Source organism: Hemiscyllium ocellatum, chromosome 36 (genome assembly GCF_020745735.1).
Source record: "Hemiscyllium ocellatum isolate sHemOce1 chromosome 36, sHemOce1.pat.X.cur, whole genome shotgun sequence".
In the NCBI taxonomy this organism is placed as follows: domain Eukaryota; kingdom Metazoa; phylum Chordata; class Chondrichthyes; order Orectolobiformes; family Hemiscylliidae; genus Hemiscyllium; species Hemiscyllium ocellatum.
The window spans coordinates 42,448,486-42,465,228 of NC_083436.1; the positions used below are offsets into that span (position 1 = coordinate 42,448,486).

Genomic DNA, 16,743 nt, shown 5'->3' on the forward strand with positions numbered 1-16,743 from the left:
GACAAGTCCCTCAGAGAAGTTTGTTAGTAAAGCAAAAATGCACAGAAATGTATCATTTATTGGTAAACTATACCTAGGAAATATTCTGGGGACCTGAGCTCAAATCCTGCCATGGCAGATGGTGGAATTTGAATTCTCTTAACCTGGAATAAATTGTCAGGAAAAAAAAGCCATCTGGTTCACTAATGCCCTTTAGGGAAGGAAATTGCTGTCCTTACCTGCTGCCCTACATGACCCACAACAATGTGGTTGACTCTTAACTGCCCAGTGAGCAATCAGGGATGGGCAGCCTAGCCAGGAACACCCACAGCTCATAAATGAATAAAAAGGATTCACAGATAAAATAATAATGAGCAAAGCACTCAAAGTCCCATAAATAAAACCCAGAACATAAGCTGTTGGTGGTTTCTGAAAAAAGATAGATGCATGTGGGTAACATGCCTTTTAACTAAAGTGCCACTTTAAATCCACAAAGCATTTAACAGTGAAGCTGAATAAACCCATGAGGGAGACAGGAATAAAAGGATTGGCTGATGGTGTGGGATGAAATACTGCAGGAGCAGGATTGAATGGAACAGAAGTATTGGTATTGACCTATTACTCAATGGCCTGTTTGTATATTTAATTCTGCATAATTCCTGCTGGACTTCTGCATTTTATTATTAAAGATGTATGCAGTGGACTTTGACGCACAAACTACATCACGGAATAAAGACATAAAGCAGTTTCTTGGCAAGCCATGAGTAGAACATCATGCAACAAAAGGATCAACGAACCCCCTTCACACCCAAGGGGTTTTGAACGTCACTTTCAGACAGCTGAAAGATTGATGAGCTCCAGGCTCCTGCAGAAGCAGCATTTGTTTGACAGAATCATTAACATGCATCCCTTTGGTTATCATCTTCCATTTCATCACATATGATGGATCACATTTATAATGTCCTTGCCCAATTTAATGTTCCAAGTTTGTCTCTTTAAAAATTATAGTCGAGTTCCCTTTAGTTTTGAGAATCTTCACCAAGCAACTGGCAGTAGTTTTTTTCCCGCATTATAATGATAAAAATGTCAAACAAACCCTTACCTAGAAAGCATCATAAAATGGTTACAGCCCACTAAGTCCATGCCAGCTCTCCCCAAGAGCCATACAGCAGTTCATATTCTTCCTTAGTCCTGTGATTAGTTCTGTTTAGATTAGATTCCCTACAGTATGGAAACAGGCCCTTCAGCCCAACAAGTCCACACTGACCCTTTGAAGAGCAACCCATTCAGACTCATTCCCTCACCCCACATTTACCCCTGACACTACGGGCAATTTAGCATGGCTAATTCACCTGACCCGCACATCTTTGGACTGTGGGAGGAAACCGTAGCACCCGGAGAAAACCCACACAGACACGGGGAGAACGTGCAAACTCCACACAGACAGGTAATTATCCAATTCCTTTTTGAAAGTTACAACTGAACCTGCCTCCACCAAACCACCAGACAGTACCATTCTGGTCCTAACTACTCACTGCATTGAAGATGTTTTTCCTCATGTCATCATTAATTCTTTTGTCAATCACGTTTATGTGGTATTTGGCAACAGGGAAGACCTTGTATTCTTTGTCTCATTGTACACGATAATTGCTTTGAGGTACGGCAAGCTGAAATTTTCAGAGAGACCAGACATTACAGTGAAAACAACTTTCAGAACTGCTCAGAATCACAGAATTGTTAGGGTGCAAAAAGAAGTCATTTAACCCATTGAGTCTGCCTAGATCTCTGGGCATTTTAATTTAATGCCAATGTCTTCCCTTTTCCCTGTAACCCTTCATGTTATTTAAATGCAAACAATCACCCATTACCCTCATGAACATCCCAATTGAAACTGCCTCCACCACAGTGATGCAAAGCATTCCAGCCCCAAACACCCGGCAAAACAAAACACAAATGTACAGTTGTCCCCAGTGCTAACATCACTCATTAATAAAAAATCCATAAATTAACTATAAAATGTTGTGAGTGCACAAGCACAAGTGCGCATATAGAAGATTTTTCCAATGCAGCTGTACAGGAGTACCATTTATTGTTTCAAATCAGTGAAAATTCTTCCGTTAAACCTGCTTTGCTGAGCAGTATGAACAGGCAGAAAAATCCATGCGATAATTTGAGGCTCCAAAGGTAGTCTTGCCAATTTTTTTTCGTATTGCAGCAGTCTGTGAGGGTAAAATGTTTTTGAAGGAAGTACAGCATTATCCAGTTCTACTTCACCATCAACTCTTTTATTCCTTTTGGTTTGTCATGGTGTTGGTTTGATATCTGGTGGAAATAGCATATCGTCGCAGCAGATGGGGGTTTCAGGGCAAACATGAACTACAATGTCTTTATAGCAACCTTTGATGTCAATCATAACAAACGAAAGCGTTATTAGATAAAGCTTGACACCGAGTTAAAAAAGGGATATTACAGCAGCTAATAAGCAACAGATTATATTTAAAAGCTTGGTTCATGCAGTACATTTTAAAGAAGAGAAATAGGTGAAGAGGTTGAGATGTTTGGGGAAAGAGGTTCAGAGTTCATAGCTTTTGAAATCAGTGTCTACCACATTAACAGCATTACTCTCATCAACCCTCCTTGTTACCCCTTCAAAAAACTTCAAGTTATTTACACAAACTCAATATGCCCTTTACAAATCTGCATTGACTTTCTTTAATTAGTCCATATTTATCAAAGTGACTATAAATAAACTGATTAAGAATTAATTATGAATTTAAACTGATTGTCCCATAGCTTCTGAACTTAACACCGACTTTTTGAACAAAGGTTTAATATTCTCATTACAGCGCAGTAAAGGCCCTTCAGCCCTCAATGTTGCGCCGAACTGTGAAACCAATCTGAAGCTTATCTAACCTACAATATTCCATTATCATCCATATGATTATTCAATGACCATTTAAATACCCTTAATGTTGGTGAGTCTACTACTGTTGCAGGCAGGTCATTCTACACCCTTACTACTGTCTGAGTAAAGAACCTATTTCTGACATCTGTCCTATATCTATCACCCCTCAATTTAAAGCAATGTCCCCTCATGCTAGCCATCACCATCCAAGGAAAAAAGCTCTCACCCTACCTAATCCTGTGATCAACTTGCAGTAATTAAGTCACCTTCTTCTCTCTAACAAAAACAGCCTCAGGTCCCTCAGCCTTTCCTCGTAAGGCCTTCCTTCCATACCAGGCAACATCCTGGTAAAGCCCCTTTGCAATGCTTCCACATCCTTCCTATAATGCGTCAACCAGAACTGTACACAATACTCCAAGTTCAGCTGCATCAGAGTTTTGATCATCTGCAGCATAACCTCATGGCTCCAAAACTCAATTCCTCTACCAATAAAAGTTAACACATCGTATGCCTTCTTAATAACCCAATCAACCTGGGTGGCAACTTTCAGGGATCTATGCACATGGAGACAAAGATATGTCTGCTCATCCACACTACCAAGAATCTTATCATAATCCCAGTCCCCTGTATTCCTGTTACTCCTTCCAAAGTGAATCACCTCACACTTCTCCACATTAAACTCCATTTGCCACCTCTCAGCCCAGCTCTGCAGTTTATCTATGTTCCTCTGTAACCTGCAACATCCTTCCACACTGTCCACAACTTCACTAACTTTAATGTCATCCACAAATTTAGTAATCCATCCTTCTACTCCCTCGTCCCTACGTCGGTTTTGCTCATGCTGGGTATCGGGTCCTTTGTCCTGGTGACATTATTCAAAAGGGCCACAACACACTGCAGTACACCAGAACTACAAAAAGAGCAAGAAGAACACCTATACAAGGTATTTACCAAAAACTGATACCCACGCAATTTCATCAACAGATGCCTAAGGGAAAGACAACGAAATGAGGACATGCCACAACCCAAAGGACTGGCCACACTACCATACATCAGGAGCGTTTCTAAACTGACAGCCAGACTGCTGTGACCACTAGGACTCATAACAGCACACAAACCAACAGCCACTCTCAGACAACAACTCACCAGTACAAAGGACCTGATACCCAGCATGAGCAAAACCGACGTAGTGTACAAAATCCCATGCAAGGACTGCACAAAACACTACATAGGACAAACAGGAAGACAGCTAACAACCCGCATCCATGAACACCAACTAGCCACGAAATGACACAACCAGCTATCCTTAGTAGCCATACACTCAGATGACAAACAACATGAATTCGATTGGGACAACACCACTATTATAGGGCAAGCCTAACAGAGAACAGCCAGGGAATTCCTAGAGGCATGGCACTCATCCACAAATTCTATCAATAGACACATCGACCTAGACCCTATATACCGGCCACTGCAGTGGACAGCAACTGACTACCGGAACTGGCAGATTCAAACCACTATATTTTCTATTGCAGGGAGATTGGAATTGAACACATTATCCAGAAGTGGCCTGACTAATGACTTGTACTTTTGTAACATGACATTCCAACTGCTATATTCAATGCACTAACCAATAAAGGCAAATGTACCAAACGCCTTCTACACTACTTTAATCGTGACTCCAGCTTCAAAGAACTATGAACCTGCACCCTAAGGTCTCTTTGTTTGACAACACTCCCAAAACCATACCATCAACTGTGTTAAGTCCTGCCCTGATTTGCCTTATCAAAATGCAACACTTAAAATTTATCTAAATTAAACTGCATCTGCCACTTTCTGCCCATTGAGCCATATTGTGGCATGGACAGATAATGCTCAATGATATCATTCACAGGCAGCAATGAGACAGTGGTGCCAAACCCTTGTCAAAGCAAAGAAAGATCAGTGCTCTCCAAAGACTTCCTTCTAGCGTGGACCCATCCAGCTCTTTAGACTTGATGCCACAACACAGTTCAGACTGCAATATAGAAATGACATAGTCCATCATCTCCCAAGAGGGATGGATGCCATCTTCAAAGTGGACCTGGCACAGAACATATCGTACAAACCTGAGTCAAGTACAGGTCACTCTGGTATAACACAAATTGGCTACAATGCAATTGACAAATTATAGTCGCTGTTTAGGTAATGCAAACTTTCTACTGAACTGGCATGGCGCTTTTCCAAAGCACGATTTGCTGTAGCACGAGGTTGCTGAGAGATGCAAGGGTTGCATTACAGTAGAACGTCTTGTACTGGAAAATGGGATTAGAATATTTAGATGGTTGGCTGATGACCAGGCCAACATGATAGCCTCAAAGACTTTTTACCATGCTGTAAAAACGCTATGACCCAATAAATCAAGCATAATTTTTCTAGAAAAGGAAACAGGAATATATGGGCCAAATGGCCTGTTTCCACACTGTGGGGAACCTAAATTTTAAAAAAGGGGTTGAATAGCCTTGGGCTGAAAGGATACAGAGGGACCTATACCATGATCAACACTTCGGGTAGCCAATCATAAGACGTCAGGCTTAGGCCAATCATTGAAAAGCAGGAAGGAGGGATGAGGTCGCACTGTAGCTAGGCCACGCCCTCTATCTGGACAGGGAGGGTGATGGACATCCAGAATTACCAATCGCGAAGCGCTCCGGGCAGAGGTCGGGATGCCAAGCCGGAAGCTCGGCCAATCGGCAACGGCCTGGGGGGCGGGGCCGGCAAGCTCGTGCGCAGCCTCAGGAGTGGAGAGGGCGAAGGCAGAGAAAGACAGGACGGTTTGTTGGCGGCGGGAGTCGGAGCATCGAGAGAGAGAGAGAGAACCGGCAGCACGACACGTCCCTCACCCAACCCTCCCCCGAATAATACGGCGAGGACGAACTCAAAATATAAAAAGGAAACCCGGCCGGACTTTAACGTGACGGACCTTTTCCCGGTGCCTCGCCCTCTGACCGGGTGGTGCTGGTCGAAGGCCCCGACCGTTTTTCTGTCAGCAGTAGCTGTCGCCGTTCGGTTATCCACCCCTTCCCCTGAGAAACAGAGAGATACACAGGGGAAAGGGAAAAGGGGGTCGGCGAGTGACGACGGCGATAACCGTTTTGAGAAATCGGCGGGACCATGGGTGAGAGTCGCGCTCGCGCTCCGTCTTTATTTTTTCCCCCCACTCCACCCACCGCGCGCTCCGGCTGTCGTGGGGCTCGGTGGGAGAGCTGCGCATGCGTAAAGTCGCCCCCACCTCCTCCAGCCAGGGGCGTGTGTCAGCTCGGCGGTGTTTCGTGAGTGCGCATGCGTGAGCTTGGAGGCGCCCGCGTGCCCGGGGAGGGGAGTCATCCAGACAGTTGACATACTTTGCGGTGACACGGGTCAAGGTGAACGTGAAGGGGGTTGCCGGCTGTGGGGCGGGCTCACCAGGCAGGGGTTGTCTTTTGAATGGCAGGACCCAAGGAAGTACAGAGGATGTTCCCCAGAAGGGTGGGGAAACCTTGGTGTGACTGTCCATAGGTCCTGAAGACAGCAGGACAACTGTTAAGAAAGCAAATCAGTGGAGAAATCAGCAGATCACGTTTGATACCATAAGACACAGGAGCAGAAATTAGGGCATTCAGCTTATCAAGTCAGCTCTGCCATTTAGTCATGGCTGACAGGTTTCTCAACCCCCATTCTCTTGTTTTCTCCTGTAACCCTTGATCCCCTTGATGATCAAGAACTATCTATCTCTGTCTTCGATTATACTCTATGACCCGACCTCCACAGCCTTCTCTGGCAGTGAATTCCATTGTTTCACCATTCTCCAGCTGAACAAGTTTCACCTTTTCTGAATCAAATGACCCTCCTTGAGAATGGTTTTTGAAACCATTCATTCTACAGCCTTGTGCATACATATAAATGTTTTCCCAATGTGACAGAAATATGTTGCAATCAGTTTGCAGAGTCCAGAGAGTGCTTATAATGTATGTGGAACAGTGTGTTTTTTGTCACTGTCTCAGTTGTTTTTAGTTACTAAATATTTTTACATTGAATTTATCGATTAGAGACAAAAAACTGCAGATGCTGCAATCCAAGGTAGACAAGCAGGAGGCAGGGAAACCACAGCAAACCAGGCAGCATCAGGAGGTGAAGTTGACATTTTGGGTGTAACCCTTCTTCAGGGCTGGGGGTGAGTGTAAGGGGAGCTGCAGATAAAGGGGGGAAGTGGCAAGGTGGTTTGTTGGGGATTGGTGAAGACAAGTAGAGGGTATGACCTGGTTGGTCAATAGGAGGAATGAAAACTGCAATTTCTTTGTACATAGTTATTTAACAGATTGATATCAATGTGGCAAATTAGGGAGCCGCATTTCCCACTTTTGCAAGGGTTTATTGTAAACCTGTAGTTCATTACAAACTAGTTTCCACCTTTTTGTTTCTTTATAAAGTCATGAGGGGCATTGATAAGATAAATCGACAAAGTCTTTTCTCTGGGGTGGGTGACTCTAGAACTAGAGGGTCTAGGTTTGAGGTGAGAGGGGAAAGATTAAAGGGGACCTAAGGTGCAGTTCTTTCACACCAGGGGCGGTACCTGTGCGGAATGAGATGCCAGAGGAAGTGGAGGAGTCTGGTAGAATTACAGTATTTAAAAGATATTTGGATGGGTTTGTGAATAGGAAGAATTTAGAGGGAAATGAGCCAAGTACTGGCAACTGGGACTAGATTAATTTAGGATATCTGGTCAAACAATTAATCAGTTTCAAGTACAGTCTAACAGGGTTGGGAAAGCTCAGCTTTTTTTTTACATGAACCTCTTCAGAGATGCTATAAAACACCCATGAAGCAGGTGGATCTTGAATGCAGACTGCCTGGCTCAACGGCAGGGATCTATCACTGTACAACAAGAGCCCTAGAGTGCCTATTTTATTTCTCTTTGTACCCAGAATTGCTCTTGCACACAGCTGAACTGCTTTTTTTCTACAAACAATGTTCATTTACTATCTGTCGCCACATGGTAATGTTCATTTACTATCTGCCGCCACTAAATCACCCACATTTCCAATTAAGCAATGTATGTGCAGAGCCTCACAGAGACACAACCTAGCTCCCTTGATTTTTATTTTGTAATCAAGCACCACTGGAGCAGGTGGAATTGAACCTGAGCATCCTGGCCCAGAGATAGGAGCACTACATAAGCCCTAAGAAAGGATTGTAAAGACAAGAAAGGATGGGGGTGTGGTCAGACAGTCAACCATGTTTTTGATCATTTGTGATTTTTTAAAAAATATATATATCTGATATTTTCACACCTCAAGCATTTGGCATTTGAACCCCAGGACTTCTGATAAGAATGTGTATAAGGTATGAGCAGTAGGCAAAGAATTAAGTTTAGGGTTGCGGGACAAAGGCTCAGCTAGCATGACATTGGCCAGATAAGAACTTGCAGTAAACAATGATGTGCTGGAGGCAAGGGTAGTGGTTTAACGAGGTGAAGAACATCTATTATGTACTGCCAGTTAATGAGATGAAGAATATCTATTGTGTCATGCCAGATGGCTTAATCTTTACTGTTGATGCTTGCTGATTGTAACGGTCACCCAATCAATATAGACATTGCCTTATTTGGATGCTGCTATAACGCTATAATTCTGTAAGAATCTGCTGTTCGAGAGAAGACCGAGAACATGGGTGATGGCTGTCCCTCCAGGACTTGGAATAAAGATCAAGAAGGTAGAGCCATACTGTGTCTGGGTGTTTGCTTTGACTGATATGAAATAGGACAATACTGGCACAGCGATAGGGACACTGGCGGTGCACTACATAAACCCAAAACCAAATGCAACTTCCAATCAACATCTTCTTTCTAATACTGTAGCTGTTCTAGAAACCCTTTAAAGTAGCTTGCATTTTCTAATGCTGACTAGTCACAGTGTGATCCCTACCAGTATTCCTGTAATTTCCGATTATTGTTTCTGCCAGACAAATAATTCTTCTTCATGTCGTAACGAATGTTTATTTGACTAGATTAAGGTGGGCATCACAAAGACAATTAATCTGGTTGTTATCTCATTATTATTTTTGGACTTTGCTTGCAAATTCTTGACTATATTACAACCAGCTACATTACTTTGGTGCATCACCTGTATTATGCTTGGAACAAATTTGATATCATAGGTGTGATTTTAGATGAAGGTCAACATGGTACAAGATGAGAAGTTTCAACGAATTTGTATGATCTTTTGAATTGGGTGCTTTAATTGGATAATTAATTCAAATTGAGAGAAAAATGAGAACAGAAAGAAATGCATTTAATTATGCAATAGATGTTGTATTAACCATCGATGAAATTTGTTTAATTTACAAAACTCCTGAAACTAAATGTATCATTACCCTTAATTATAGCCTTAATTGCAAAATTTTATTTCCAAGACAGCTGTATATTGTATTGCTTCTTAAACGATTGAAATAGAGATGTAGCATTTTTTGGAGTTTTCAGTTCAGTTGTGGAGAGTACACATTTGAGTGTTTTGGCAGAAATTGAAAATAAAATAGGTGATTGAAGCTTTAAATCGAAAAATATTGAACAGTGATAGTTAACTGCTCTGGTGGACTGGGATTATGCTGAATTGAATTGAATTTATTGTCACATGTACTGAGGCACAGCGAAAAGCAGATCAGAGTTAAGTAACATAGAGAAGTAAATAACAGGTAAACAGTGGAAAAACCAAAAACACAGGTACAAGCGAATGTTGAGTTTGAGTCCATTCAGTATTCTAATAACAGGAGAGTAGAAACTGTTACGAAACCGGCTGGTGCATGTGTTCAGGCTTCTGTACCTTCCCCCCGATGATAGAACATTGCCAGAGTGGGATGGATCTTTAAGAATGCTGGTGGCCTTTCCTTGACAGCGGGCCTGGTAGATGGATTCTGTAGATGGGAGGTTGGCCTTTGTGATTGTCCAGGCCAAGTTCACCACTCTCCAATCTTGAATGGTACAGTTGCCATACCAGATAGTGATACATCCAGATAGAATGCTCTCGATGGTGCACCTATAAAAATTGGCAAGGGTATTTGCCGTCATGCCAAATTTCCTCAGCTGTCGGAGGAAGAAGAGACATTGTTAGGCCTTTGTAACCAGTGCATCCATGTGAAGAGTCCAAGAAAGCTTATTGTGGATGACCACTCCCAGGAGCTTGACACTCTCCACTCATTCCACCTCTGTACTGTTAATGTATAGAGGGGTATGAATAACATCCCGCCAAAAGTCAATAATGAGTTCCTTGGTTTTGCTGGCATTGAGAGTTAGGTTGTTCTCAGTGCACCATTTTTCCAGGTGCTGTCTGTTTCGTCGCCATCAGCGAACTTGTAACTGGCTTAGTGTGGTATATAGTGAGTACAGCAGGGCGAAGAGCAGGCACGGGGGTGGGGGGTGCCTCCAGTGTTGTGTTAGTAGGATGAAATATTGTCCCCAGTCTTCACTGATTGTGGCCTGTGGGTCAGGAAACTGAGTATCCAGTTGCAGCAATTGGAGCTTAGTCCGAGATCACTAAGTGCACTGAGAACAACCTAACACTCAATGCCAGCAAAACCAAGGAACTCATTATTGACTTTTGGCGGGATGTTATTCATGCCCCTCTATACATTTAGTAATTTAGTCTTGAGGGGTTAATAGTGTTGAAGGTTGAACTGAAGTCAATGACTAGGATTCTTACATAGCTGTTCTTGGTGAAGGGCAAGTGATATGGCATCTGACGCAGATCTGTTGGTCCAATGGGCAAATTGGAGTGAGTCAAGAGTGGTGGGAGGCTGATGTTGATTAATGCCATGACCAACCTTTCAAAGCACTTCATGACGGCTGAAGTTAGGCCCACAAGGTGGTTGTCATTGAGGCATGCTGTATGAGCCTTCTTAGGAACATGGATGATGTTGACCCTCTTGAAACAGGCAGGGACAGTGGTCTGTTGCAGGGAGAGGTTGACGATGTCTGAGAAGACCTCTGCCAATTGATCTGCGCATGCCCTGAGTGCACGGTCTGGTACTCCATCTGGTTCCATTGCTTTCCTTGGATTCACACAAAGGAAAATTGATTTGACCTTTGATGCAGTGACTGTTGGGGTAGGTTCGTCAGGACTTGTCAGAATAGGCTTCCCTGAAGAGTAGAGTATTGTTTACACTTCTCAAAATCTGCCTCCCACCAGTCAAATGAGTGTATAATATGCAGTCAGTGGACTAATTTGTTCTAATGTGGTATGCAAGCAGATTTTTATAATCAAACTAGAGACTTTTTTATTTCTTTGTGTGAATTGGGTTTTTTTTTTGCCTTGACGTTTTTTTGTCCTTCGTGGCCAAAAGTGTTTATTGATACTGCAACAGAACAAGGTTACGCTGTTACATAATGTATGGATTCAAGTTAGTACATTTCCAATGATGCTACCATTTGTAATATTTTTCACAATACTACAAACTACCAACGAAACTGCTGGCTGACTTGTTACTCGATGCCCCAAGTTCATGTGCTCAGCCAAGTTATACAGCTTCAAATAGGGTTCATTTTCATTTATAAATGAGAGGATACTTGAAATGAAATTATTAAAATCAGTCAGTGCAAGGCAGAAAGAAGTTGATCTTGTTGTTCAGTTGCTTGTAGTGTGTGTTTAGTTTCTCCACAATGAGAATTTGATAGAACCTGCATGTTTATGATGTGTTTTACAATCACAGGCCATTCCAAATGCTTTACAGCCATTACAGCTTTTTTGGAGTATAAACACTGTTATAATGTCAGAAACATGACATCCAGTTCTGAGCAGCAAGGTCCCACAAATGACAACATGACAATAGCTGGTAGTCATTTTTTTATTCATTCATGAGATGTAGGTCTCGCTGACCAGGCTAGCATTTCTTGCCCATTCCTCGTTGCCCTTAAGGTGGTGTTGAGGTTCAGCCTTGAAATTCTGCAGTCCATAAGCTGTAAGTAGACCCACAATACCATCATGGAGTTCCATGATTTAGATCCATCGACAATCCAGGAATGACTGTACGTTTGCAAGTCAGGTGTCTTGAAAGGGAATCTTCTGGTCATGTTCTGCTGCCCTTGTCTGTTCAGGTTGGAGTGGGTTTGGAAGGCACTGTCGAAGAAGCCTTGGTGAATTTCTGCAGTGTGTTTTGTAGATGGTACACATTGCCGCTACTGAGTATCAGTGGTGGATCTGGTGCTAATCAAGCCTGCTGTTTTGTCCAAGATGGCATCACATTTTGGTGGTGTTGGTGTTGGATTTATCTAGGCAGGTGGGGCATATTCCATCATGCTCCTGACTTGTGCCTTGTCAGTAACGAACTGGTTTTGGAGAGGCTCAAGGTGAGTCACTTGCTGCAGGATTCCAAGCTTCTGATCTGCTCTTTTACCCATAGTATTTAGATGACTGGTACAGTTTAGTTTCTGATCAGTGGTAACAAACAGATTGTTAATATTGAGAGATTTTGAGATGATGCCATTGACTGTCCACAGCAAATCATTCGATTCTGTCTTGTTGAATTTGGTAACTGCCTGGCATTTGTGTGGTATGAACGTTACTTGACACTTTACAGTTAAGCCCTAATATTGTGCAGGTCTTACTGCATGGACTGCTTTGACATCTGGGGAGTCACAAATGGATTGGAACGTTGTCTAATCATTAGTGAATGTCCCCATTTTCTGACCTTTTACAGTGACAGAAAGGTCATTTGAATCAGGCAAAAGTGATTGGGAGTAGGACGCTGTCATGAGGAACTCCTGTAGAGAACTGGAACTGCGGTGAATGACATCCACAAACCGCAACCATCTTGCTTTGTACTAGGTATGACTCCCGACCATCTAAGTGTTTTACCCCTGATTCCCATTGAGTCAAGCTTTGCAAATGCTCCCTGATACCACACTTGGTCAAATATGGCCTTGATGTCAAGAGTAGTTAGCTGCACCTCACCTCTTGCAAGTTTACCTTTTTTTTGTCTGTGTTTGAACTAGGGTTATTGTGAGGTGAGGAGTGCAGTGGCCCTGGTTGAACCCAAATTTTGTATCAGTGAGTAGAGTATTGCTGATAGCACTTTTTTATCACTAGGATCCAGAATAAACTGGGGAAGTAATTGACCAGGTTGAATTTGACGTGGTGTTTTGTATACAGGACAGACCTAGGTAATTTTCTACATTGTTGGATGATGCTACTGTTGCAGTTGTACTGGAACAGCTTGGCTAGGAAACAACAGGTTCTGGAGCACATCTTCAGTACTGTTGTTGGAATGTTGTCAGGGCTTACTATATTTGCAGGATCCAGTTCCTCTAGCTGGTTGTTGATGTCATGTGTTGTGAATTGGCTGAAAACTGTGATGCTGGGCGTCTCTAGAGGACGCTAAAATAAGTCATTCACTCAACACTTCTGGCTGAAGATTGTTGTGAATGCTTCAGACTTACATTTTGTACTGAACTGGGCTCAGCTCCCCCTTCATTGAGGATGTGGACATTTGTACAACTTCTTCCTCCATTATTTAATTATCCATCATTATTCAAGATAGGATATGAACGGGCTGTAAAGCTCAGACTTGTTGGTTTGGAATGCAAATACTATATTGTGGTTTCACAATGTTGACGCTGCATTTTTAGATATGCCTGTTATTGCTCCAGGCATACCCTTCTGCATTTTTCATTCAGTAGGATTTATTTCCTGCCTTGATAGTACAGGTCATTTTACGATAACATGCATTTCGTTCATGCGAATTTGCTATAGCATGATTGAATTGGGAACACTGTTTCTGAAACACAAACTTTTAAAGAGTGTATTGTTTATAACACGATTCCAGTCCCATTAGATTAAATGGTGCTGCTATTGCAGAATTTTCTTACGACACATGATTGCACAAAATGGAACTACTATGTTTCAGCTGAACTGACTGTAACGGTAGATTGGGAGATGAGCCAAACCCTGAGGTTGCAGATTATTTTGGGAGTACAGTTTTGCTGATGAATGTTCATGGCACCTCATGGACCCATTGTCTTGAGTTGCTAGATCTATTTGAAAACTTAGCATGGCGATAGTGCCACACAACCTAATTCTTAAGGTGGAACTTCATCTTGACAAGAACCTTGAGGTGGTTGCTCCTACCGATATTGTCACAGGCAGTGGTGAGGACAAGGTACAGTATGTTTTTCCTGCTTGTTTCATATACCCCCTGCTGCAGACCCAGCCTAGCAGCAATGTCTTTTAGAACTCAACCAGTAAAGGTGTTACTGAGCCATTCTGGGATGTAGACATTGTTGCTTCTGGTCAGGAATGTTGTGCTAGAAAAGCACAGCAGGTCAGGCAGCATCCGAGAAGCATGAAAATCAGCATTTTGGGCAAAAGCTCTTCTTCAGGAATGAGGCTTGTGGGCCAAGGGTGTGGCTCACAAGCTTCATTTGTGATGAAGGGCTTTTGCCTGAAATGTTGATTGTCCTCCTCTGCTGCCTGATCTGCTGTGCTTTTCCAGCACCACACTCCAGAATCTGCAGCCCTCACTTTCTCCCATCGTTGCTTCTGGTGCCTAGGTCAATGCCAGGTGGTCTGTCCTGTTTTTTTTTGAGACTTTTGTATCAATTGTTACCATTTGTGTGGCTTGCTGGGCCATTATAGAGAGTAGAGTCATAGAAATGTACAGCATGGAAACAGACCCTTCTGTCCAACTCATCCATGCTGACCAAATATCCCAACCCAATTCAGTCCCACCTGCTAGCACCCCACCTATATCCCTCCAAACCTTTCCTATTCATATACCCATCCAGATGCGCTTCTTAAATGTTGCAATTGTATTAGTCTCCACCACTTTCTCTGGCAGCCCATTCCACAAATGCACCACCCTTTGCATGAAAAAGTTGCCCCTTGGGTGTCTCTCATATCTTTCCCTTCTCACCCTAAACCTATGCTCTTTAGTTCTGGACTCACCCACCCAAGGGAACATACCTTGTCTGTTTACCCTATCCATGCCCCTCATGATTTTATAAATCCCGTCACCCGTTAGTTCCCAAAGCTCCAATGAGAACAGGAGAAGGGCTTATGCCCGAAACGTCGAATCTCCTGTTCCTTGGATGCTGCCTGACCTGCTGCGCTTTTCCAGCAACACATTTTCAGCTCCAAGGAGAACAGCCCCAATTTATTCAATCTCTCCATATAGCTCAAACCCTCCAACCTTAGCAACATCCTTGTAAATCTTTTCTGAATCCTGTCAAGTTTCACAACATCCTTCGCATAGCAGGGAGACCAGAATGCTCTCAATATTCCAAAAGTGGTCTAACCAATGCCCTATACAGACGCAACATCATCTCCCAACTCCTGTACTCAATATTCTGACCAATAAAGGAAACCATACCAAATGCCACTTTCACTATCCTATCTACCTGTGACTCCACTTTCAAGGAGCTATGAACCTGCACTCCAAGGTCTTTGTTCAGCAACACTCCTTAGGACCTTACCATTAAGTGGATGAGTCCTGCTAAGATTTGCTTTCCCAAAATGCAACTTCATTTTTATATATAATGTGTGTGTATATAATATATATATATAATAGATATTTTAATTGAAAGAAAAAGAAATTTTGTAACTTTTTTTACAAAATTACAAAGTAATACAAACAAGTATAAACACTAAATTTAATATAAAAGAAATAAATAATAACCAAAACACCACAAAAGAGAAAAAGGGGAAAAATACACTCAGCTAACTACTAATCTATCCTACAAATAACCAAAGCATAAAATAAGAGAACTTACATTACTAGTGAGAAATAACATAATAATTCAAGTATATACTCAAAACGGATTAACATCAAGTCATGATAAAAACCACTACCACAGCTAGACAAAAGCCCTTGACAATATGGCCGAAATATCTGTGTCTATATAGTTCAGAAAGGGCTGCCATATTTTATAGAATAATTCAGTTTTTTGGTGCACCATATTTGTGAGGAAGTCAATGGGGATATATTCCATGATTAATCTGTGCCAGTTCGAAAGTCCTGGAGGGCCCTCTGCTATCTAATTGACTAAGATATTTTTTCGTGCACAGAAAGAGAGAATGGAGAATAATTTCCTCCCATGCACATGCAGGGAGGGCAGGTTTGAAAAGCCATTGAGAAGAGACACTGGATCCAATCCAGTCTCCGTTCCCAAGATTTCTGTCAGAGCGTTCGCTGCTCTGTCCTGGTATTCGTGGATCTTGTGGCATGTCCATAAACAGTGCTTGAGAGTGCCCACTTCTGTTTTACATTTAGGACACATTGGGGATGTTCCTATCCTAAATTTTGCCAGTCGTTCAGGTACTACATGAGCCTATGGAGTATTTTTAATTAATAGCTTGAGTTCTATTACAAGTAGAGATCTTTCTGGCATTTTGCCAGATGCCCTCCCACATTTCTGATGGAATTTCTAACCCCAATTCCTGGTTCTATGTTTTAAACAGTCGTTCCATGTCTTTCAATATGTCGTTATGTAATGAGTGATAAAGAGTACTGACCGAGGGTGGACCCATTGGCCATAGCACTGTTCTCTCCCAATCCGATTTGTAAGGACTCTGATAATGTGGTCATCTTCTGTATATAATCTCTTATTTGGAAATACAGAAAAAGGTCTCCATTAGGCAGTCCAAACTTCTGGTGCAGCTGCTCAAAAACATCATAACCTCTCCATCAAACAGGTCCCCTAAGCAACAGACATCTCTGGACCTCCAGGTTTTAAATGTAGCGTCTGTCAGCACTGGCTGAAAACCTCCTGCTCCCACTATCGGAGTATAAGGAGAGGTTTTTTTGACAGTTACCCTCACCTTGCCGCATTATCCTCCAGGCTTTAACTGTATTTAATA

General features: G+C 42.4%; 1 protein-coding gene across 4 annotated transcripts in view; it reads left to right on the top strand.

The window, feature by feature from the left end:
• The first annotated feature begins 5,660 nt into the window (after positions 1–5,660).
• The window catches only part of rap1gds1 (RAP1, GTP-GDP dissociation stimulator 1), a 95,799-nt gene continuing 84,716 nt past the window's right edge, over positions 5,661–16,743 (top strand). For all 4 annotated transcript variants that reach the window (XM_060851337.1, XM_060851338.1, XM_060851339.1 and 1 more), the window contains exon 1: positions 5,661–6,041. In XM_060851337.1, coding sequence (XP_060707320.1) covers positions 6,038–6,041 — 4 coding nt within the window. In that variant the 5' untranslated portion in view covers positions 5,661–6,037. The remainder of the gene's footprint in view (positions 6,042–16,743) is intronic.